Here is a 25,573-nt window from a genome sequence, read left to right as displayed (position 1 = left end):
TCTTCAAAAATTAAAATTTTGGCCACATTATTAACTCCAATTGGCCAACATATATTTTTGTTTTAGGCCTGGGCATTCCTGTTAAATAATCACTGGTTCATAAGTCCATATCATAGACAAAAATTCAGATACACTGTATTTCAAGTCTTGGTTTAGAAATACTTAGAGAAATAATAGTTTTAACATGGGTTTCTCAGCTTGACCAATTGGCTGGACTTTAGAATTCTGCAAACAGTGATGCAGGAATCCTTCTGACCCTATAGGTCATGGAGGAATAGAGATCAATAATTTTACACTTCAGATATACTGAAAGATGAATGACAAGCAATTTCTTACTCCTAGCCTCTAAATGAGGACACAGATACGAACTCACATTGTAAACCATAAAGCTGTCAATGCAACGTAGTAGTATTATGGTGCATCAAGTATAACCTGTTACATTTACCTAGACCTTTAATAAACATTTTAGAATAATCCACAGGAAGCCAATCCTACATTCAAGAACCCTTTTGAACCATTTCTGTAAATCATCTAGGATAACTCTTAGGGTTTAAACAGGACATTGTGGGCAGGAAAGGATGATACTAGGTTGAGGACAGGTTAAAGGCAATTTCCACTTAGATAGCCAAGGGTTTTCAAGAGCTGCTTTCTGTTTCTGGATGTTGGAATTTTTACTAGGCCCATGCAGTTGATGTGTTGCAGTTTTCTGGAGCTTTATACAACTTTCCAACCTCTCTCTTTCCTCTCCTAATTCCTTAGGGGACTATTATCTGACTCTTTACGTAACATAGCAAAGTATGAAGGGCAGCTTAATAAATGTGTGCTGAGCAGATGTTGTTTGATAGTATCTTGTGTACTAAGTCGCTTCAGTCGTGTCTGACTTTTTGTGACCCTGTGGACTGTAGCCCACCAGGCTCCTCTGTTCGTGGGATTCTCCAGACAAGAATACTGGAGTGGGTTTGATAGTATCTTCCAGCTATTTTTTCTTCCATCTTTGAATTTATCTCGCTGTCATGAGGTGCCTTTAAACAAAGGTGTGCCCTGGACAGTCTGCATCAGTCTCCTACTTCCTCACCTTCTTGTGGCCTCTGAAGCCGTGTTGTTTTAGTGGAAAGAGCAAAGATTGTGGAATGTGAAAAACCGATATTCTACTTCGGGCTCTGACATTTACTAGCTATAGGATCTTAGGCAAATTACTTAACCTCTCTGTACCCTGGTTTCCTCATCTGTAAGCTGGAACTGAAGTATCGGTATTTCAAAGGATTGTTGTGAGATATTAGATAACATATATAAAGCACAAAGCACAAAAAAGCAGGTGCTCAATTTTACTTTCTCTGTTCCGACTCATGGAGATTTTTAAGGCCAAGTGGTGAATAAAGCTGAAACACACCCAAGTACAAAACAAAACAGCACCAAGAAACTACTAATCAAATCTGTGGTTTAAACTGTTTTGCAAGAAAAAAGGGTTATACTGTGTTTTTATTGTCATAACTAGTAAGAGAGAAGCTCTCTTCAGAGGTACCATGGGTATCTGAAAAGGCCTGCATTAGACTACAAATTAGAAAAACCAGAAATGTCTTAGAAAATGCCTACCTCAATGTGAAACTCATTACTGAATTGTGGATAAACAGGGAAAAAAGATTATAGAAGTATTACAACAGATGCATAGGGTTGGTGAATATGTACATGCTGGCCATAGGGCCAAAATCTAACAAAAGAGAAGGAAAGACCAAGAGCAACTGGAAAATAACCTTACTGAACAGGATACTTATGATATGTGTATTTTTCTCTCTGTATACTGTCCTTCAGTAAAAGGTTTAAGAGAGGAACCATCTTGAAGGTCAGCAGGAAGAAGCTCCTCCCTTCCTTTAGAGCAGGGGAGACACCTGTGTCACCCTTGGGCAAGTGACTGCAAAATCATTTTCAACTCTCGAACTCAATGAGATATATATGGGGACTTAACAAACTCCTCCTGCAAGCTGCAGACTTTGCAGCTCAGGGGGAAGTCAGGAGGTCCCAGCTGAAGGACTCTCCCTAGGAGGCACCTGGTGTTACTAACTGCTGTTACTATGTGTTATAGGATATAGTACTGGGAGACACTGGAGAGTAGTCTACGCTTTGCTAGTTGTGTGACTTTGGCCAAAACACTGAACCATTTTAGATCTTAGCAGAGCACCTCCCCCATCGACCACTTAAGATAGTTGCCAAAGAAAACCTACAAAGTTTACACAAATACCAGTTACCATTATTGTCAGTCAGTCACATTAAACATGCTTCAGTGAAAATAACTCAGAACAGAAATGTATATTAATACTTTCTTATAACCTCACAAAGTGGATTTTCGAGATAATAAAAGTTTATCCTTCAAGCAACAAACATTAAAAATTTTAAGTATTTTTGGTGGAAGTCTTTAAAAAATGGTCTCTTCCTCTGAACATAATTTATTCTTTCTTCATGACTCAAGGGTCATTACCATGTACACTAATACTGAAGTTTGGCTATTATTTTTATTATGCTGAACTGAAATATATTGATAGCTTTGGGAGCCACTCAAGTAGGTAAATCTACTGCCTAAATACAAAAAAGTCACAGTGGCAGTCTGTATTTTATTAAAAATCTTTCTTCCGACTGGCTTCCAAAGAGCACCTGTGTTTGAGAGTCTCATTTTCACCTTCAGTTGAGTACTTCTGCTCATTAGCTGAGAATCCAAATCTTAAGTGCTAGACTGGTACCTTAAGTGAAAACAAACACACTCTGAATGAAGGCTAGAGGAAGAGTTTTGTAAGTAAACCACATAGATTTCTTGACAACTTCAACTGCTCAGAGCCCTTTATTTCTGTTTTTGGCTCTTGGCTGTGTTCCTGATGTTTCTGAGATAGGTACAAATAAGTGGGCTATTAACTGCCTTTTCAATGCATCAAAGAAGATATCCTAAGTACATTTTAGCAACACAAGAAAGGGGGGAAAAGGTTGACAAAGATCTATGAGAAGGATTAAGAAATATCTTGGCATCTTATTGTAGAAAAGAATGAAGAGATAAATGGTAAAGTCTGTGAAAATCTTCTGGAACTGCTTCATGCCTGCGGCAGTGCTCTGGAAGCAGGATTTGGTGTTCGGAGTTAACAACATGCCTTGAGATTCTTGAAATCAAGGAGTGTGTGCCCAGTAAAACTACAGAGTGCTCTCGAGAAAAAGAGGAGCCACTTTCTTCTAAAGCGATGCTCAGAGAGAATAAAAAACTGAATAATGATTTATCTACAGATGATACTAAACTTCCTTTATGGTTGTGAAACTTGGGTCTCCTGCTATCCCACATCTCTCAATAATTTAATAGTGATTTAATATTTTATTTACCCCTGACTAATGTAAGATCTTCCAAAGGGTCATACAATCAGCTCTGAAGCAATGACCATGGCAATGTGGCGAGCTCCCAAGGACAAAGCAGACAACCAGCCGCCTGTAGGTGTTAGCTGTTTCTCAGCATTATGGCTGGTGGACATTGTGTCTTCACAACTAAGGCATACTGGAGACACATGGTTAGTACCCACTTAACTCTAACCTGGAACAATGCAGCACAGCATGTGGAGGCTGAAAAACAGCATCAGCGAGGTGGACAGAGACCATCTCAATCTTAAAAGGCATTTACAACAGTGGTTTGGGGACGCTCAGAAGATGATGCAAATATTAAAATTGTAAATGGAAACCTAGGTTATGATAAAGAGACATCAACAAAGGGTCGTTCTGTGTGTACATTCCTGGTAAAAAGGATCAGGGACGATGTACTGGTAAACCACAGGTCACCAGAGTAAGCAGGAGGGATCCTTGGCCACCTCGAAACTATCATCCTAGAGTAACTGTATCCTTTCCTGAAATTCAAAGCTACAGTGGTTTGTAAAATTCTTTGGCAATGATAGGGGTCTTGTACATTTACCCTGCAATTTGTATCTGTTACTGACTTAATTTGTCTTGTCTTTGTCTTAGCTTTCCAAGAAGATGTAAACTACTTGAGGGTAGGCAGGGGTCACATTTCATGTTTTTCTGTTTCCTCTTAGCAAAAAAAGAAGGGGAGGTAAAGGGAGCATCAAAGATGCTTCCTGGGTTTTCATCGTGGGCAGCACTGTTTACTGAGACAGGAACACAAACAATAAAGCTGGCAACTGCTGACCGTAGGGGTTTATGTGTCTGAAGAGTTCTGTTCTGTACGCACTGAGTTGAAATGTTTCTAAGATTCTGAATCTGTCTGGTAGGCAACCAGGGACACACCAGGAGCTTCACCTGAATCTGAGAACCTTCACATTAATACCAACCTTTGTCCAAGTGTCATTAAATGGGCCCTGTTATAATACCTAACTTTACAACTATAGTAATAAAATTACTTTTGACTGTGCTTCAAAATTACCCAGCTTCCTACCTTATTTGACTTTCTCTGGAAACTGCTTCAGTCAAACCTATGTTTAGATGAATTTTCTTTTTATACCATTCAACTACTTCATTTTAAAAATTAACATCAACTTTCTGAAGTTTAATTCTATTATTCTTTTTTCATGTTTTAAAGAAATGGATGCTGGCCAGCTTTGCCTGAGTTTTAAACAGCTGGTTTCTACCTTTGCTTCTATTCAGTTCTTCCCAAGGTCTCAGGCCTTCAATAGAGCCTAAATACAGCATTTCCATTTACTTTTTAAAGAGTAAATAAGGAAACCAGAGAGGGCTGAGTTTCTGTCCTACAGACTACTCATGCAAACCCAACCTAAGCAGAAGCACTATGTTTTATTAGTTCAGTGATTATAGTTGGCATCATAGTATGCTCATCATATCTGACTATATTAGAGTTTTAAAATAACAATAAGTCATCATAGATTTTGAAATCACTTGCTTGACTTCACGTTTCTTCTGTTCAACAACAGGACACTCTCTAATAGTTAATTTTTCATCAGTCAGAAATACTTCACTACTACCACGAAAGAGCATTGAGATCCTAGGGACTGGTAAATGGAAAGAAGGGCTATAGGAGAAGAGGACAACTACTGAGATTAGTGCTGAGTTTCTCTACTTGCTGAGAAATGGCCTGTGTGACCTTGAACACTTTGTCTTTCTACGCCCAATTCAATGCCTAATTCTTAAGGGTGTGGCAGGATAAGATAATATTCATAAAAACTTTGAAAGGCACAGTTTAAGAATGATGTGTTGTTTCACAATCCTAACTTTAATGATTTACTCAATGATATTTTTCTAGATCAGAGATTAGACAGAGCTGAATTTGCCTACTTTGTCAATACCACCACACTTATATTTACAAAGGATAGCATTCCAGCGGTTAATATAAATGGTGGATGGTCCAGGCCTAGGTTCTCTTAGGGTAAAAGGTCAAATAAAGACAAGACGTGGCAGAGAGCTGAAATGACAATTTTAAAGAGTCTAGAATGTGGAACTGAGGGATGCAAGTAGTCTCTCAGTATCTGCTCTAGAACTACCGATGGCAAACGCAACATCATTGATGACCAAAATATGTTCTTTTTGACTGAAAAAAGACCAAGAAGGAGAGTGAATGATGTCTGGATGAGAACTAATCTTAGAAGGAGAAAAAGATAATCCCAGGAAACCAGAAGGGGAAAGAAAGCTTGAGACAACAGTTTAGACAGAGTGACCAAATAGTAAAGAGCTGTAAATTAAGCTGGCTTGATTTTTCTCTTTAAATATAAGAAAACACCAAAATGCACTGTTAGCCCTGCTTAAAGAGTTGTAGTTTTTGCCAGACCATAGTCTGAGATTATGTTTCCTAATTCCTTACTTCTAGTCCTTTAAGCACTGAAAATGTAAGTATGTTCAAGGGCCTGGATAAGTCTGCTGACAAGTACTCATCCTTCACTGGGAAGTGCATCTACCTCTGGCTATTTCACACTTGTGTATCTTCCATACCTGGATACAGGAGTACACTAAGGTTTATGACAAAATTGTGTGGGCTTCTGTGTGTAGCGAAGATAAGCATGGGGTATAGAGATCTTCACTATTTAAAAGGCTATGTACAGTTTTATGTGTAAACCACTGAACAATCAAGTTTTCTTTCCCAGAACTGAACTAGGAGAAAAAGTAAAAGTGTAATAAGCCTGGTGTGCTGCAGTCCTTGGGGTTGCAAACAGTCGGACATGACTGAGCGACCGAACTGAAGCAAGAAACAGTAAAAGTGGTACATGAGAAATAAAGTTCTTAAGATCACAGAAAGTGGCCTCTTAAAATCAGGCAGCTTAATACCTGATTTCCAGGTGGGTGAAATCCTATGAAATTAAAAGACACTTACTCCTTGGAAGGAAAGTTATGACCAGCCTAGACAGCATATTAAAAAGCAGAGACATTACTTAGCCAGCAAAGGTCCGTCTAGTCAAGGCTATGGTTTTTCCAGTAATCATGTATGGATGTGAGAGTTGGACTACAAAGAAAGCTGAGCACCGAAGAATTGATGGTTTTGAACTGTGGTGTTGGAGAAGACTCTTGAGAGTCCCTTGGACTGCAAGGAGATCCAACCAGTCCATCCTAAAGGAAATCAGTCCTGAATATTCATTGGAAGGACTCATGTTGATGCTGAAATTTCAAAACTTTAGCCACCTGATGCGAAGAGCTGACTCACTTGAAAAGACCCTGATGCTGGGAAAGATTGAAGGCGGGAAGAGAAGGGGACGACAGAGGATGAGATGGTTGAATGGCATCACTGACTTAATGGACATGAGTTTGAGTGGACTCCGGGAGTTGGTGATAGACAGGAAGGCCTCGTGTGCTGCAGAGTCAGACACGACTGAGCGACTGAACTGAACTGAAATCCTAATTATCTAAACTTGGACTTAGAATTTAGATGGATTTAGACAGAAAATGATTTCAGAACTGGCGTTAAGGAGAGATCAGAATGGTGGGAGATGGTGTGTGTGTTGGGTGAGGGTCAAATCCAAGATGTATCTGTGTCTCTTCACCCTGCAGAAGTACTCAGAGAGCCACTCTTGATGGCATGTGGCATCTTGCTCAGGTGTGGAGTGGACGAATAGTTAAGAACTACTGATTTAAAACAAACGACATGCAATCCCTTTCTAATAGCTAAGTTTACTGTGTTCTTAACCAAGTTTGCTAAAAACAAGGCAGAACAAAGGCTCAAAACATTATGAATACTGTAAACTGGGGAAAAGTGATTCAGAGAGTGGTTACTGGATAGTTTGCTAGTTTTTCTGTATCTCAGGGTTAATAAAAGGCTATTATTTGGAGTACATATATGATATTAATAGGAGCAGTTTAAGGCTTATATATTGTATCTTTTATGTCCTGTAAATTCAGCTAGATTGTCAACTTTATTAAATTACAATAAAAAATACAATTATCAAGGAGATTCTCATGTTCACTCTTTAACGTATTTCACCCTAGACGCAAACATACCTGGGAAGCCAAAATATAATCAGAAAGTTACATTGGTGAGTTAGAAGTCAGAACAAGTTGTCATTAGCCGCAATAGTCCAGTGCCTCCATCTCCTCTCTAGGAATGTAAGGGCTCACAAAATAAACACTTCTGCCAAACTTTTTACTTCTGAAAAATTTTTATCTGCCACCCCCACTCCACCATACTGATTTTTGTTTCTGTAATCCTAGGTAAGGCTCTGCATGCAAAACTAAATGTATTACTAAATTCATTACTTCTGTTAATATAAACAAAAGAAGGGAGGGTTCAGTGGCAGTGAAAGACAGGGGACTTTGGACTAGATGGCATATATTTTAAAAATGATAGCTTCTGGACACAGGGGAAGCTGCTGCTAAGTCACTTCAGTCGTGTCAGACTCTGTGCGACCCCATAGGGGAAGAAATATCCCTAAATGATATACCTAAATACTCATGAGAACACAAACCTAACTTATTAATGAGTATTATAACTACAAATTCTTAGAAGACACTTTAAAACAGACTTCAGAAAATAATACAGCAATTACAAAGAAGACAGATCTCTGCCCAGGGCTGATTTGAACTGAAAAAGTGTCTGTCCCTAGACTCACGGAATTACTGAAACCAGATTAAAGAGAGATCTGATCTGAAAGGCATGCCTGACATTTTAGGTCAGGATACGTAAGACCTTATGACAAGTCAGCAAGTCTGGCCTATTTCTTCTGTTTGGTCTTTGTTTCTGTCAGGTAGGGGATTAAAATCTGTTGTTCTTTGGGGGAAATTGCTCAACTCCCTTAAAATGACTAGGATAACAGACTAAAAAAATACCATTGTTTCGGCAGAATACAGAGATGCTCAGTCCCCAAGTGAGAGCAAAGGCACCGTCACGATGCTCTGTTCAAGGAGGGTGAGGGGAAAGAAACATCTGTCAAGATCCAACAATGACCGAGAACCGTGTAGTTTCCCTGCAGTGGAACTGAGAGGAGTCCGCCTGGACAAGATTTCCAGTACTATTGGAAGGTATTTCTTTTTAATACCAATAACCTCTAACAAATCCCCAAATGATCGCTCTGCAGGGCAGCGTGTGTGCAGAGGGAGAACTAGAGGAGGCATGGGGAGCTGATGCACGAAAAGCACAGTGATGACAGAGTCCTGCAACACAAAGGTTCTTCCCTCTCAAGAAATGAAGTGGCAGGTTTTTAACATATGTTCCTAGTTTTTTGGGGGGTGAAAGGAAGAGAGGAAGTAGCAGATTACATAAATGTCCAAATAAGCAGTTATCTAGTATTTTTGTGATTTTTATGGAGTCTTCTGTATCTTGTCTCATGTTCTCTTGCAGTTCTTAAGTCTCCACTCCTGAAACCATATAAATCTGTGGTATAATCCTTAAAAGTGGTATCATATAATAAACTGCTTAAAACTGACACAATGATGACACTCCTAAGTATTAACCCATTATGTAAAGGACCTAGACAGCTCTGCAAAATGTAAAAGGATTTAAAAGGATTCCTAAGGTACCATATACAAACTTTACTGTTATTTCTTACTTGTTCACTTCATGACTGTTAGAGGAGGTATATATATTTTAGAATTTAAAGTATAATAAGAAAACTATTTTCAGCTACCATTCTCTGGGGTATGCTCTTGGAATAAATAGTGCTTTATAACCATCCCTTACCCCATGTTTCTCCGAAACACTCAAGGCTACTGTCGGAGATACACTGGAGTGAGGGGAGCTATGCAGAATCATCTGTATATTCAAGGTTTTATTTAGGAAGGTTGGGAGACAAAATATAAGCAAACATATATACATATGCACACATGTATACTCAACTTAGGTACTTAACACTACCTCAATGTTTATCCCTAGTTCTGTCACTTCTCTTTCACCTATACTGATTCGACTGCCTTTGGAAAGATCTACATTGTAAGTTCCCTGCAACTAATTCTCCTCATTTTAGAGTTTGCTGTACATCACCCAGAACTGCTATCTTCTTAAAGCCCAAATCTGATCCTGTCACTTTTTCTGCATAAAATTTCCGTCACCTTCCCACTGCTCACGGTCCATTCTCCTTTAGCACCTTCTCCCTGTGGGCTGTGTTATTTCTGACTCTTCTCTCAGAGTCTGTCTCTTTCATAAACAGCATTTATGTAGCATGGTAACAGCTGACATGGCTACATCCTCCAGTAGCCTGTAGATCTTTCTACAGATCCAGGACTTTGGCCTTTTTAACATGGTGGTTTCACAGACTACAAACAGGGGCTTAGCTCATCTCAGGCGTAAGTGATGAATAAACTAACTGAATAAATTACTATGTAATGAAATAGTTTTCCTAAGACCTTTTCAAGGGAACTAAAAAGGGAAGTGGAAACATTCTGACACATAATCAGAAAGGAAAAGAAAAAGTTTTCAAAGAAAATAAGTTCAAATCTAATTGACGAGGCAGGGAATGGAAGGGAATTTTGAATGCCAGACAGTAAGAGGATAGGCTCCTACCTGTAAGCACATAGGAGATTGCTAGTACCAAAAGAAAAAAAAAAAAAAAAAAAAGGATGCAAAGGTATGGTTTACATAATGGCTTTCAGAAGAATTAAGACTTTCTGACTGAAGCCAAGAACAAGAAATAAATGACTCAATACACACGTTCTAGTTTGGATGTGTTTGGTAACACCTAAAATTCAACAGAACAGTATTTATCTGTATTATGCTATGTTCTCTGATTGGCTTTTTTTTTCTTTTTAATTTCTTTTTAAAATGTTTAGAACTCCCTGATCTTATAATTTACTAGTAAGCTATAACCAGTTGATTAAAGTTTGAAAAGTTGGTCTACACAGACTCACCAATTCCTAGCACCTAACAAGAGTCTGCTATCCTGATTATTTTCTTCTTAGTCCATTTCTATCTAGCTAAAATTACACTACTAGATTTTTCTGGGGAAAACGTCTCAAGTCATTTTAATAGACACTGAAATGAACACTTCTAAACTGTGGTAGCTATGATCTGTTTGAAACGCACAGAACTCCCATTCAGTAAGCGTGTAATTAAAATCTCATCAAAAAGGCAGTGTAGTCCTCAAATTCTTTTACAGGAAAACTAAAGGTCTGATGATTAAACACACTAGCACACACACATCTCCACCATCCCACCTAGCTCTTACATTGTGTTTTTCAAACTACCACCACGTAGAAAGAAAAATCTACAAATTCAAAGCATGTAAAATTTCAACCTTGAAAATAAAAAAACTATATATAATGGAAAGGAAGATAAATTCTACATAACTTTATACTTTTTAAACATCTACTTTCCAAACAACTTTTATTCTACTTAATCTTTGAAAAGAAACAAAAAATTATTAGTAGTTTGATAACATTCCTCTGAAACAGGATGAAGTAATCAGAAAAGCAGTATTTCATGTTTCAACTATAGTTCTACCATTTCTATGTCTCTGACTAAAGTTAAAACAAGTTAGAGTTAAAACAAGATTGGCTGAACAATGTCCTGGTCTAATACAAACTTACCTGCCTCACTTTCAAAGTTTTAATCAATATAAACAACTTTCTCCAGAATTTTCAAACTGATTTTCTCACTCTTTTTACCCCTCACACTAAATTAACTCCTAGCAGGTGATTTTACTAACTCTCATTTATTGAGCACTTGCAAAGAGCCTGGCATAGTGCTAAGTATACATACAGAATTTTATTTAAGCCTCAAAGCAAATCTCTGAGGTGGGTGGTATAAACCCCTATTACTCAAGTGAAAACAGGTTCAGAAAGATTTAATAACTGTTCAAGACCATGTACTAAGAAAGATTTTGGGCCAGGCTCATCAAATTCTCTCTCTTAAACTTGAGGTATTCTCCACTCTTCTATGCTCTACCTACTCTTCAAGATTCACCTCTTCCATCACAGTGTCAATAATGCTAATTTCTATTTAACGAAGAAGTTTTAAATACCTCATATTTCTTTACTGGCAATTTCATAATACAGATTAAATTCTCTTCCTAAAAAGCAATGTAAGTTTATTCAACAATGAAACTAAATTAATAGCTGATTTAATTAGTTAAAAGTGAATCTAAAAGGAAATTGTAAAATCCTTCACTTTAATTCTAGGTTAAGGGTGCCAAAGTGGTATAAAGGTAAGTATAATGGTTTGCAATCATATTAAGGGCAACTCATTATATGTTAGGAGAGCAGGCAAGTCCCCAGAAGACCCCAAGTTCCATGTTTTTCATTTTAAAAATAAAAGATTAGGGTGGAACCAACAGTGTTTAATCAGTGGGTTAATAAAATACCTCCTGTGGTCACAGCAATGTGAATATACACAACACTACTAAATTATACACTTCAAAATGGTTAAAACTAATTTTATGTCTTTGGACAGAATTAGAAAAAAAAAAAGATTTGCTGAACAAATGAACTTAAAAAATGCAACACCTCCCCTCAAAAAACCTTCTGTGTTACAATTTGAAAATATATAACATGTTCGTCTCACTCTTATAAACTGATGCAGGCATCTGTACTGTTAAAAGACTGATTTTGATTGAGACAGATTATATCCAATGAGCCCTAGCACTCTTTGAACTCTAACATTCAAAGCCGAACTAGCTTGCACACAATAGAAACAAAAATTATGAACCCTATCAATACTTTAAAATTAATCAGAATAAAAAGTAACTGTTTAAGTTAATTTTTGCAAAAAGATCATCACATTCACACAGCTCATAACGAAAATTTAACAAAACAGACTTACTTTAAATAAAAGGCATCTAAAACGATATTCGGACCTATTCTTTCTTTTTGAAAATGCTGCAAATGCAAAGATAAGACCTAAGGTTTACAAGACCCTAGTATTCAATAAAGGGTTGCTACTGTATTACTCAGTATTTGAACAAATACAACTGGTGTATCTGCCTCACATTCAATAGAAAATTGCAGTTTTAATAGGCACAGAGTTTTAAATAGGGCCTAAAAGGCATTCAGGACAGCATTCTCACTTTACAGATGAAAAAGCAAGTGATCTTTCTAGTATACCAAGTTGCAAGAATTTATATTACCAAATAATTCCATATCACTCCATACTGCTGATCAAATGAAACTGGCAAGAACAGCACAATTAACATTTTAAAACTACCAGTCAACAACATGCCTATAAAGATATCATACCTATAGATTTTGATATACTTTTGCTTCCTTTCCAGGCTGAACTCTAACCAAATTATGACTTAAACCACTCATTACATATTCATCTATCTTTTAAAATGTTTCCAGGAGACTTCCCTCGTGGTCCAGTGGTTAAAACTCAGAGCTCCCAATGCAGGGGGAAAGGGTTCGATCCCTGGTTGTGGAACTAAGATTCCACATGCCATGTGCCCAGTAAATAAATAAATAAAGTATTTTTTGGAAAAAATAAACAAAATAAAAACTGTTTTGAGAACACTGCTTTTCCACTAACCTCTGAAAACAAGTCTGTCTACTCTAGTTACAAGTACAGCTTGATACCAACATTACCACTGCTCCCTAATCAGCAACACACCCAGCTCATAAGGTGAATATGATGAATAAAATTCTGTGTTAAATGCTGACCATTTAGAAACAAACAATGACAAAGTGATAATTGAGTGTAAGAACAGCTATCTCTTATGTGACTTTATACGTTGCTAAAAGGATTTTCACTCATTTCAGCTACAAAATTTAACATCTTATGACTTGGGTTATGTTTTTACATTTGAATACAAGTGTCTGGTGAGAGAAATTCACAGTCCTGGAGGAAAAAATAACTCCACAACTCAGAAAGCAGAGACCATTTTGCACTCCATTTCCCTTATGTGATTTCTGATTCCTAAGAGTTCTTGAATTAATTCCAAAGTATCAGCAAAATCAGAGGAGAAAATTTTGGGTTAGAAGAAATAAGTCCTTTTTAAAAATCAAGTCATAATTGAAGGGCTATCAACATGAAGATAGGATCACTAGGATAAGTTCATTGATGAGATGCCAAATTAAAATCCTACCACAACTGACCTGGTCACCAGTTAAAAATGGATAATGACAAGAAATATGTAGTTACAGTTTTGTACAAAGAAATAATAATTAGGTTTCCAGAAAAACATTCTATAGACACATGGCATAACTGAGTAAGAGGATGAAGTGAAGCCAGTGAACAAGCCTGTAGTGCCAGCAAAATTTCCAATTTTATAAACATCAAGCCAAAAGGCAGAAAAGTGCTAGTGAGGCCGCCAAAGAAATGAGACCAAAAAATATTAACTAAAAGATAACCTAGACCAACAATAACATTATTAAAAAATATAAAATGCCATTAGAAGTGACTGGAAATCACTTCAACCATCTTATACTACATGAATACCACAAGCTTGAAAAAGCAGCTTTCTAAAACACTTGGTGTATCATCTCTATCACTATAATTCAGCTGTTCTTTAACCATCTGACAACGAAAATCATTCTGCTATAAAAAACTTTTTTATATCCCTGGTTTCTAAAACCACAACGTAAGCAACATACATGCTGATAAAAGGAAATATTACCAGCATTCTCCCAAGAATCAGAACTGCTAAAATAACCTTAATTGACAGACAGTGCTTTCATACTTATGCCTCTAGAAAAGAGCAAATAAAAATAAGTAAATCATTATTCTTGGCAAGTAATCCCAGATTAGAGTTTTACTGTAAGATAATTATGAAAAATTAAGTTCAGCAAGCACGTATTATGAAAATGATCAATATACCTTGTTGAGCTGAAAATAAAGTGAATAATCCAATGACGAGAACTGATGTAGGGGAGTATCAAATTAGTAAAGACAGTTACAAGGCAGTACCAAATCCAAATACCGAAGCAGCAATTTCCGGTTATCTAAGAGATTTCATGGAAATAAATTATCACCAAAAAAAAAAAAAAAAACACCAAACTTTGATTACCATGTGCATTTATAGTGCACCTCGAAATCTTACCCCCTTTGTGGATTTTTTAAGTATTATGCCCTTAAGAAGTAGAAACCAAGCTTTTAAAACAGTTTTCACAACAAAATTTATTAGAAGAATAGTGGTTTTGAAAAGTCTAGCATCCAGTGAGAACTACCATACACAACATTACAGCTGGGAATGTTTCTCCAAAATGTCATGGTCAAATAATACAATGGAACCATTAACTCTTACACATGCATGAAAGAACTAGCGCGTCTGACATACAATGCAAAAAAAAAGGGGGGGGGGGAACCACATGGATTAAAATTTTAAGTACTCATCACATACATTAAGACACAGCTTATTTTAGTCCAGTCAAAAATCAGAACTGCATTAAAAAAATTTAATGTAGTGCAATCAAACCAAAGAACTTAATTTGTGATCGTAAGTGCTCTACTACATAAACATTGATCATAGCAAGGAACAAAAAGTTCAAATCACACCGTACAAAAAATCTGTAAATAAATATAAACTACAGTACAAGAGAAATATTAAATTATACAATTCCGTCAAACTGTAAACAGTATATTGAAATGAGGTCCATAAGAGTAAAGGGGGTTCCTGTTTTGTTGCATGACACTTGAACTTTTAGAAATCTGAAAGATGCCGTTTTCTGTATCTTCAAAGGTTATAGGTTTTCTATGTGGAGAATGCCTTTTAGATGTAAGATATCAAATATTAAAGCAGAGGAATAATCTGTTTTGTTAACCACAGATAGTACTGCAGAAAACAAAAGTAGTTTTAAAGAATAAAGATCTCTAGTAGACAAGTCTTAACATTAAAAGATGCAAAGGGCTAAAACTGGAATTAGAACTTCACATCAGAAACTTGTCACTGAGGGCTTCTAGGCTACAAAATATACTGACAAAAACTGTCTGCTGATATGTAGTCCTAGACCTCTGCTAATTTTTTGACATTTACATACTCATGTTACAACACCAACTTTGGCAGAATCACTACTAATAAACTCAGAGCACTCCTGGCCCAATGGTTCCATCACAGTGGCCAGTGCACAGAATTCTCTAAAGACATTGCATAAACTAGAATGTAGAGGTCAGACACCCAAGGACCAGTGCTTGAATTTAGTAGTAGTATGGTGAAGAAGCAAGAGCCACATTGAGGAAGAACTGCATCTGTCATATTTTACAGAAGCAGCAAGGAATGTCATTTAATTGTGCTGGCTATTAGTGGCATTTAAAAATATATAGTTTAACTGTGTATATGTGTGTTGCATGTGCTGGCTATACATTTATGCACATTGTGTTTTTTTAAATACACTGTTAACAGGAACCCCCATATTATCTGCTCAGTAGTAATAACTGAATATATAGAATGCCACTATAAGAGTGTGAGGCACCGTGTGCTGGAGAGTTATATGCAGCTTTAAAATCTGTTTGGCTGAGTTATACCTGGATACCTGAACTGAGTTTTTTAAGTTGACATTCATCAAGGATGTGCTACCAGCACGTCAAAATAAAAGCAAAACAGAAACAAGTCACTGTTAGGTTTAAGAATAGCATCAAAGTACCTGAATTGAGTGAGAATAGTGTGTAAACTGTCCCTGAGGGTTTTTAAACAGTGTGTACAGGTTGGATTCCTAAGAACATTAGCTTTATTTAACAGTGTGGACTGATAAAATACCAATGTCTGACAGTTTAAAGTGGAGGTTACAAAGAATTATATGCAAACACTCCAAATGTATAGTTTATACATTTCTTCTCAAAGCAGCAATAAGCTGCTGTAAAGTATACATCCCATCAGAACAAGCAACATGTGGGAGTCAGATAAAGGTTTCTATCTTAGTCTGGTTTTCTGACAGCACAGCATATCAATATCCAATGACTATATCTTTCCTAGATCAGAATGTAACTAATTTCGACTAGCAATATAGGATTAGACTTTTAATCAAACACTTTGCTATTACATACTAAAATTCCTTAAACTTACTAATGCTGGTATACTAACCTAGTTAATTATCCCCCCCCCCCTCATTTTAGAAATATACCCTTCCACAACTTAAAAACATTAAGATCCATTTTCAGTCCTCTGATGTAAAAAGCATGTCAGTGAATTAATATTAAAAATTTACACAGTAAAAAGGCTTGAATTTCAGCCAAAGATTCTAAATACTGCTCATTCCCTGAAGACTTAAAGGGAGAGAGAATCCCTACCCATTTTCCTAGTGATTTATTTTCCTAAAACTGTCTGACACAATTTTTCATTTTGGGGAATTTCCCCCTCACCTCCTCTCAAATTCCAAATTCTCAGCCTGAAATGCTTAATGAAATGGGGAAAATGAGGCAATCACTTGGAATTGCTTGAAAGGTACAAAATGTTATTGTCTTTTTAAAAATTAAGACAAGATTTATATAAATGTGATCTGATCCCATAGTATGTAATATGTTTTATATTTTTAAATAATCACCCTAAAACTTACAGTACCTAAGACTCTGAAGATAAATTAAGACTTTAGTGTTGTAACAGAAAAAGTGCTGAATTATCCCTTTTCTAGTACTTTAAACATTTCAGAGAAGTGCTTTCCTAAGTGACAGTAAAGTTCACTATATACCCTTCCACCAAGCGGGAAAAAAAGTCACCTGGATTGAAAGAAAAGACTTTTAGGAGTGTAGCACCGAGTAGTTACCAAATAACAGATGTTATTCAACTCCTTCTGAGGGGGTAAAATATTCTAGACTGAAATTCTATTTGGCTATTGTATGTTAAAAGTCCCTGCTCTACTGTGTCAGTGTCCGGTGTCCCACCCACCCTCCTCCCGCCCCCAGTCCCCTTACACACTATCCACTGAGAATCTAATCTCTAAAGAGATTATTTTAAAATTTATGTTTTCAGGACATACCTGAGAAAGGGTGCAATTATGCAGAACAAGGAACCCAAGACTGCACTAATACTGGTTACAGGTTCATAAATTCTTTCCCAAGACAAATCTAAAAAGTCTAAGAGGTATGGATCTTAAAATATGTCTTACTGCTTTAGATTTTTTTGGTATGTGTGTAGGGTCATTTCCAGTGTTGAAAACACCATCTTGAACCTGCTCAGTGACAGTTCAGGATGGGGTAAAGAGTTTATTTTCATATTCAAACAATAAAGATTAAATATTATGATTATATTTGCTACATCCAATAAATCTACAATTAACTAAAAGTGCTTGCTTTTCAGCTTTTGATATAGCTCTACATGAACTGGAAACCTTAAAATTACCCCCCCAATAGTTGCAGAATTAACTTATATTTTATTATCTGTCAAGCCAACATAATTTGTCTTGATTCTCACTTTTCAAAAAATCTAAAAGATTTTTCTGACTATCATATGAAGGTGGCCCAAACTGTACTATGTTCTCTATCCTGCGACTGAGGAGTTAGTTGTAGGAATCCTTCCCTCAATTTTACTTACTTTCCCCCACCCTACTTCCCAACTCCCTCTTTCAATCTCCTTCACAGACTTAGGGCACACAGCTACAGGGCCAATGTCTGCTTCTTTAAAAAGCAACTGTGAGTTTATTTGGGAATGAGAGATAGAGAATATGAAAAGAATTTCCTCTATTTTCCCTTCAGTCACCGTGTTCACAAATCCTACTCAAGTCTCAAGGACAGAATGTATCAGAAAAAAACCAAGACTTTGGAGGTCTGCATTCCTTGTACCACGATTATACTTTTTTCCTTTTCAGTAGTGCTTGAAAGCAATTAGATTTTTAAAAAAATCTTTACATAGCTTAATCAAGTTTCCAAATGGGCTGTTTGGTTAAAGCCATTAAGTTTAATAACACTGGCCTGACCATAGTATTAATGAAGACCTAATTATAATGGAAAGTAACAAGGAAAACAATCTTTGTTATCTTCATGAAGGTCAAAATTTAACCTATAACTTTTAATGTCTCCTATAAAAGACTAAGTAGAACAATTCAGTCTATTGCCATATTCCATCACCAATGACAGCAACCTGAATACATAGAAAAGGGTGGTTCACATAAAAACAAACTCTGGCATTTAGTTAAAGAAAGAATAATTACAAAAGAAAGATGTGTAGTTTCAAAACTAAATCTACAGGGATAACAGCTTTTAGAAAATGATACTGAGCTGTCATATTGGCTGTAACTACTCAAAATAATTTCAGGTTCTGACACCGGGCTGACTCAATAATTTGTTTTATAAAAATAACTGACTGAATCCAAGCGTCACTATTATGGGTCAATGAAATATAGAGTCACAAAGGCTTAGCCAAGCCTCGCACCATGTGCTTACTTGGGGCAGGGGGAGAACACACAGCTCACTAGCAGCTCCAAGGTTGCTACGTACTGCCTAATGACAAAAGGTAGTTATGGTATGAGCCTTTGCAGGTAGTCATTTTTAGTTTAATTTAGAGTTCTCTCCAGAAAATTGGGAACTAAACTTCTCATTGTGCCTTACTATTTTACTATCTGATCCCATATAGCTCATCTTATAAATAGCTCAGGTAAAATGCTGGGGAATGGAAATGCCAATTGATTGAGGTAATGGTTTATATAAGATAACCAGAGTTCTAAAAGCACTTCAATATTGTAAAGTAAAAGTGTACCAAATAAAGCTAATATACACTTTACACTTGTTGAGCTTGCTCACCAGAACTGAACAGTAATTAACTTCACATAAGGACCCCTATTATCACACAAAGCCTTACTCATATCCATGATCTGCTGCAGCAAAGGTTTGTCAAGCAACATCTAAACTTCAGAATAACAACAAACTTAACATTAAAAAGTATTATACACAAATATAAATTATTTTTCCTGAAAGAGAGACCTTGTCCTTCATGGTATTTGGGGAACAGAAAAAAGTGTATAGCTCATCACAAACACAGTTCAGTCACTTGTAAGCCTTCTGAACAAGTGATAAATACATTACTGTCAAGCTTGATGACTGTTTCAGAAGTGAGAATGCTAATGATAAAAATACCACCTAGAAATCCTTCCACAGAATTAGTGTTTTTTGACTTTATAGTGCCATAGCTTATCTACTCTATATCTATGTTTTCTCATAAAAAATGTAGGAATTGATTTTAAATACACTCTCTCTTTCTAACATTAGTTTGAGTAATAAATAGTTGAAGTAAGGTCATCATCTGCCTACTGGAAAATGAAAGAAGAAAAGGCTTTTGTGACAAAGATAGTTGTGAACTATACTTTCCCATACCATAAAAATGGTCAACTGTTGTTTGGGCCATGCAAAACTCTGATTAGCAGAAATTAAGCATGCGAATGGACCAATCGCTATTACACATTTATGAGGATGTCCCCAAACTAGAATATCTACACTGAAAGTGCCAATACAGAATAGTGGCAAATCAAGAGGGAAATCAAATATTACAGGATCACTGCGGCACCAAGACTGATAGCCAGCCATGTGATGAGCCACATCCAAGGAACACATGGTATAATGGAACTCTGAACACAAAATTTAACATTAAAAGTGCACCTGAATATTACAAACTAACTTTACAAAACCTACAATAAGGTAAAATATATATCTTTTGAAATATTCAGCAGCTTTCTGTATTTTTTTTAAAGTTTTTTTTTTTTTTGAGAGGCTCATGAAATTTAAAAGGGACCACTATCTAATTTCAACCATGCTTCACAAAACAATAATGGCTATTTTATATTGCAGTTACCAATGTAATGCAATTAGTGCTTTAAAATAATCTACACTCAAAAAGAAAAAGAGAGAGAGACCAACCGACCTTTGGAGGAAATATGCTTATTCAAAAGCTTCTTGGAAAAGAAAATTTACCTGAATATCAAGTCATGACTGATCTCAAGTGTAATGTTTAAAAGCTTCACAGACATGAATATTACAATCTTCAGGTCTCAGGACTTTTAATCTGAGAAAGTTTAGAGTTTGGTTTGTTTTTTAAATTCACTTTCTAACCAAAACAAATAATAGAAGTACTCAAATTTTCACTATTTACAACTCTCAGCCTACAATCTGAAATGACACAATACAAGTTCTCTTATTTAAACTGCAGCATTAAAGGGTAGGCACACCATTCTTCTGCTGCTCGATTGTCATCCACTGAAACACACATAGAAAATATTTATGTTAGTAAAATGATCACTCCATTACACTACAATGACAAAATTTACATAACTCAACTCATACGTCACTTTAGAGACTACCACATGGGATTAAAACCTCTCTGAACAGTAAAACTCTACAAAAGTTGAACTTTTAGGGCCAGATTTTTTAATGGGCCTTATTGATGCCTTTCTGAGGGGATTAAAAAGAAGCACAAATTAATTGCTCAAAGGACCTTTTTGCAGCAATGCTGGGCTATAGAATGCCCCCAAACATCATGCAAAAAGGCACCATGGTTACAATTAATTGTGTGTGACAAATCGAGTGTGGAACAAAGGAGGTGTTCCTTCATAAGCTTAGTCTTTTGCTTTTAGCAAAATTTTTACTACTTCCTTCAACTGCAGATGAAAACCATACATTTTATTAAGTATTTTTATTGCAACTTCCAGCTAGGCTAGAAAATACTGCAGAGTCATACACTGCTCTGAACCCAAATGCTTTTTCTGCTGAGACGACTAGCAAACTAAGAGGAAACAAGCTCAGTCATCCACAGATCAAACTGCTACACATAATAACCAAACCAAAAGAGGAACCCAAGTCCAGGCTATGCCAAGAATGTGTGTATTTTAATAACAGCAATGGTGTGCCTAACCTTTGAACACACAGGGTGCCAAGGAAAAACTATCGTCAACCTAATTAACTGCTCCAAAGTTTCCAGGCAAGAATTTATGCCTTGGGAATATCTGGACCTACTCCTCAAACTGTTAGTATCCACCAGAAATCATCAACCTCAACTTAACGCTCCCAGTTTGATTTTATTTCACCCAAAAAAATCCAATGATTTTTGGAGGTTTGTTTTTGGTTAAGCATTTAGAAGGGCCTGATCACCTTTTTCAGTAGGTAAGAATATTGGGTCATGTATGGTAGATTTTGTTTTGAAGAAAGAGTAATTTTAATTTGGTCACAATGCAAAATTAAATTTCATGGGCTTTTTTTTACCTGTTATTCTTGCAAAAGAAATTGTAGAAAATAAATGTTACAAGCCTTATCAGTGTGATTTTAAAAGCCCATCTCAAAAAAAAAGATGTTCTTTAAGGAGTGCTTATACAGAACATAATCTGAAAGGTCCTGTGCTAACGGTGTGCTAAACAACCATAAAAATCAGCTAAATAGCAGAAAAGTTGAGAAAGGGATAGTATGTAGGATGCCAAAAAAAAGTTCAAAACAACAAATTAAATTAAAAACTAAAAATCCCTGCCCCCCTTGTACTAGTATTTGAATTAGTTAAAAAAGAATTGCTAAGGAGCTTGATTTCTGATTGAATTATTGTTAGAACTGAAATGCAACCTAAATCACATTAGGTTACCTTGGGGTTGTGTTTTTTTCTCTCACCATAAACACATATTCTTCACTTGTGTGGATATTTGAGCAGATTACTGAGGCTGTAAAACCTAGATACCACTTTCGCATTATTATAATTACTCACACACATTTCCCCCCATTTCTCCCATTCCCCCCAACAAACAGATCTTAAAAATTTTAAAATAGTTGCTGCAACTGACATTCAGTCGTTAGTTAGCACATGATCAAATCTGTAAAAAGATTTAAGAATACAAAGAAACTTAGTTTGCTAAAATGAGGCATCCTCTATTGTTTTATGTAATGTACCCTGACTGCTCCTGAGTAAGAACGGAGCTCGTCCTCCATGAGATAAGGCTATATCCTCACTTGTTGGGTGAGACCAAATTCTACCCTTAGAAAATCCCAAATGAAATTACAGCAAAGGTAGTGTTACAACATAATTAACCGAAGCATTTCTGAAGGTAGTGTGTGCACATTTTCCACCTCCTTCCCCTCTGGGTGAGCACTAAACAGATTGCTGATTTGTTAAGTAAACTTAACTGTGAGAAGGAAACCATAAAAATGTTAATTGATCCAAAGAATTCTTAATCATTGAATAGTCAAATTTCTTAAATTCAAAGGTTCATTTTTCTTAGTTTCTTTAGTTTAACCCTTAAATTAGTTGAATCTCTGAAGAAAAAAATGTGAATAATTTTATAAGATGGCTTTCCAATTTGCAGTGATAAAGCTCCCCAAACGACAGAGGTGGTTTCTAAAAGGGGGCTTTTTTCTTTTCTTTTTAAATAAAGGCAATTATAACTTAAGGAAAAAAAAGAAAGAAAAGCATGCAGGCTCTACAGGCAAGGAGTCCACTTCCATGTATCTGTTCTCTGTGAGGTAACTCAATTCTCTTTTGTAGAGAAACATGCAAAAAGGCCAAACAATATCTCGAGCCATACTGCACATGAAAAATTTAAAATATGCAACATTCAGAATGCACCTTTCATCTCTGTACACACAGGTCAATGCAAAGTCTGCAAAGAAACAAGTGTCACAGTAAATGAAGTTAGGTGCAGCAATGACCGCTGAACAATGCAGTAGTGCTCACCCAGTTTGTACAGTAATTGGCACTCTACAGTATTCCTACTCATTTTTTGATTCATTTGCACTTTGTGCTGCCTCTCCCTGGGGATCTAATTCAATCTTTACAGAAACATCTGGCCCCTCCGACCTCATTAACTTCATCTTTTTCTTTGGAGGGTTTTTCAAAGTGCCCAGCCTCTCCTTTACTTTGTACTCCAGTGTACTGTGGGGAATCCCATAAATACTCTGAGCTTTGGAAACACTCATTTTTCCACTCATAACCACTGAGATTGCTTCCTCCAGTATCTCACTGTTGTACTGTCTGTAACGCCCTCTTTTCTTCCGAGGCTGCTTGGAGCCAGGATCGCCTTCTTGATCCGATGTGGGATATGGCTGTCCAGAGGTAGACTGCTCAGCATCTGAGCCCCAAGAATCGGGTCCAGCATCTAACATGCTTTTTCTATTTTGTTTTGGAAGAATAGCCCTTAATTTTTTACTAAGCGCGCTCTCCGTTTGTGAACCCATTACCAAAGAGCTATAGCTGTACTGATCACCAGTGCGAGATTCCCAAGAAAGATCCATTCCTCGAACTTGTGGTATCTTTAAATCTACAGGAGATGAATGGCTCACATCCTTTTTCCCATCTTGTTTTGCTTGAAGTGCCATTTTTGGAAAGGCAGAGTTTTCTGCAAGAAAAGGAAGGTCACTGATGTTGTTGAGTGCACCATTTCCCCTGAACTTCATTCGGCTGAGGTTGAACTCATAATGTGGTTTTGCCCAAGAGGCTTCCCTGGATAATATTAAGTGCTGTCCATGATTCTGTAATCCAGACGGCCCAAGGCTGGCAGCTGTGGACAATTGGTTTCTGCTCAGTAGTTCTTCACTAATCTGCAGGGATCGAGCCAGTGGAACTTTGAGTGATGTGGAGTGTCCAAAACCTTCCCTGGTTCCATCCTGTAAGCTTCTTGGAGGTACCCCATCACCACTCCGAAGTCCGTCTGGGCGGTACTGGCTGGGTCTCCCAGGTCGCCTAATTGGATGGAAGGAAACTGATGTGAGCAGGACTTGCACAGGTAGGGAGGGATGGGTGAGGGGACCACTCCTTTATTAGAACGCCTTGCTTGGGTAACATCACTTTGTGTTATTTATTTATTTTCTCTAAAATTTAAAAAAAAATGGTCTCAGCAGTTAGTTTTAAACTTGTTCACAAAAAACAAAAACAAAAGCAAAAAACAAAAAAAGAAAAAGAAAAAAAACCAGGAGCTTTTGGGCAAAGAAAAATTAAACCTGTCAGCTAGTCTCTGGTTGGGTTCACAAATATTCGGAGAAAAAGTTTCGCGCAACTGTCTGAAAATAGCACCTTAATTACTAATAACAAAGTAATCATCAAGTCTCCATACTACAAAGAATTGTGTTACCAACGTGACGTTACCACTAAACAAGTACAGTAATAAAAGAGTAAGCCAAATTATTTATTTTAATGCAACATATTCAACATTCATGACAACCAGCTATAAAACTTGAACAATTTACATTGGTGGAACCCACGATAACTGCTCATTTATTCCCACAAACAAGTTGATGTTCTTATAAAAAATCAGGCAACTCCAAATGACATTTCTTATTTTGCTTGGGGAAAAAAAATATGGCTAGCAGCCACATGGGGGGGGAACCCCAAACCAAAACAATGAAATTTTTACCCATCGAATTATAACTTACCACATTTCTTCATTTAAAACACTATTTTGTTGCAGATACACGAGTACCACTCATTTTTCCATTTGAAATAATCCAAGCTTTAAAGAAACTGCCCTTTATTTTCCCAAAAACTTTGTTCCTTACGTTCTAGTCAAAGTAATTATTGTCAGAATTATAGAAACAATTTTTTAGCATTTTCTTTAGTTGAAGGAAACCTTCTTAAAATACCAAACATCAATCTTGAAATTTTAAGTGGGTAACTTTCAAATAATGCTTTAAAAAAATCAACTGCTGACACAAAGTTAATTCATACGGTTTTCATTTTTACAGTAGAGAAGGATTTATCAATGATTAAACTGGTAACTGCTAAAGCATGCCCAAGGGGAATAATTATATTAATTAGGCACAAAAGCAGAACTTTGCAGAAATAATGGTAAATCAGCTATGTTTTCCGAAAGTCTACAGGGACTCTGCTGTTACCAGTAAATAATATAATATGGATGACAATTCAACTAAAAGGTGGGCAGTACTGTTGGTGCTTTCGTCTTCCAGAAAACTCTACCACAATGAGTACATTTACTTTCCATTCAGAGGGACAAACACAGCAATTTCAACCATACAGTACACAGATCTGGTGGCCAAGTTTAAAGAAAATCTTATACAAGGGATGTATTTATGCAAACAGCACTTAGGCTTCTACACGTGTCCTTCTTTACACAACTCAAGTTTTTTGATATATAAATGGAACCAAATGATTTGGGACCATGATGACTTAGATATATATCTAGTATGAACTACAGTGAAAAAGAGGGCTTAAGAAAAAAATGATTAGTAAACTATGCAAAATGAATTAAATTAGGATGTTACTTTTAGAATGAATAAAGGAGAAGAGAAAAAGGAAGATCATGGAATTTTAGAGAAAATAAAGGGAGCATTCATTTTAAAGTCAGTAAAGGAATCCTTTGATTTGAAGGTAATTAAGAGTAAGTTGGAAAAGGTTAG

General features: G+C 36.5%; 1 protein-coding gene across 10 annotated transcripts in view; it reads right to left on the bottom strand.

The window, feature by feature from the left end:
* Positions 1–25,573, bottom strand: part of LCOR (ligand dependent nuclear receptor corepressor) — a 130,309-nt gene that overhangs the window by 15,136 nt on the left and 89,600 nt on the right. Inside the window, exon 8 of one of the 10 annotated variants that reach the window (XM_070469964.1) lies at positions 18,086–23,903. The exons of the other annotated variants lie outside the window; for them this stretch is intronic. Coding sequence (XP_070326065.1) covers positions 22,934–23,903 — 970 coding nt within the window. The 3' untranslated portion in view covers positions 18,086–22,933. Of the gene's footprint in view, positions 1–18,085; positions 23,904–25,573 lie in introns of those variants that run through there. 10 annotated transcript variants of the gene reach the window in all.

The sequence above is a fragment of the Odocoileus virginianus genome, chromosome 7, assembly GCF_023699985.2.
Source record: "Odocoileus virginianus isolate 20LAN1187 ecotype Illinois chromosome 7, Ovbor_1.2, whole genome shotgun sequence".
In the NCBI taxonomy this organism is placed as follows: Eukaryota; Metazoa; Chordata; class Mammalia; order Artiodactyla; family Cervidae; genus Odocoileus; species Odocoileus virginianus.
This window is presented reverse-complemented; position numbering and strand designations above follow the sequence as displayed.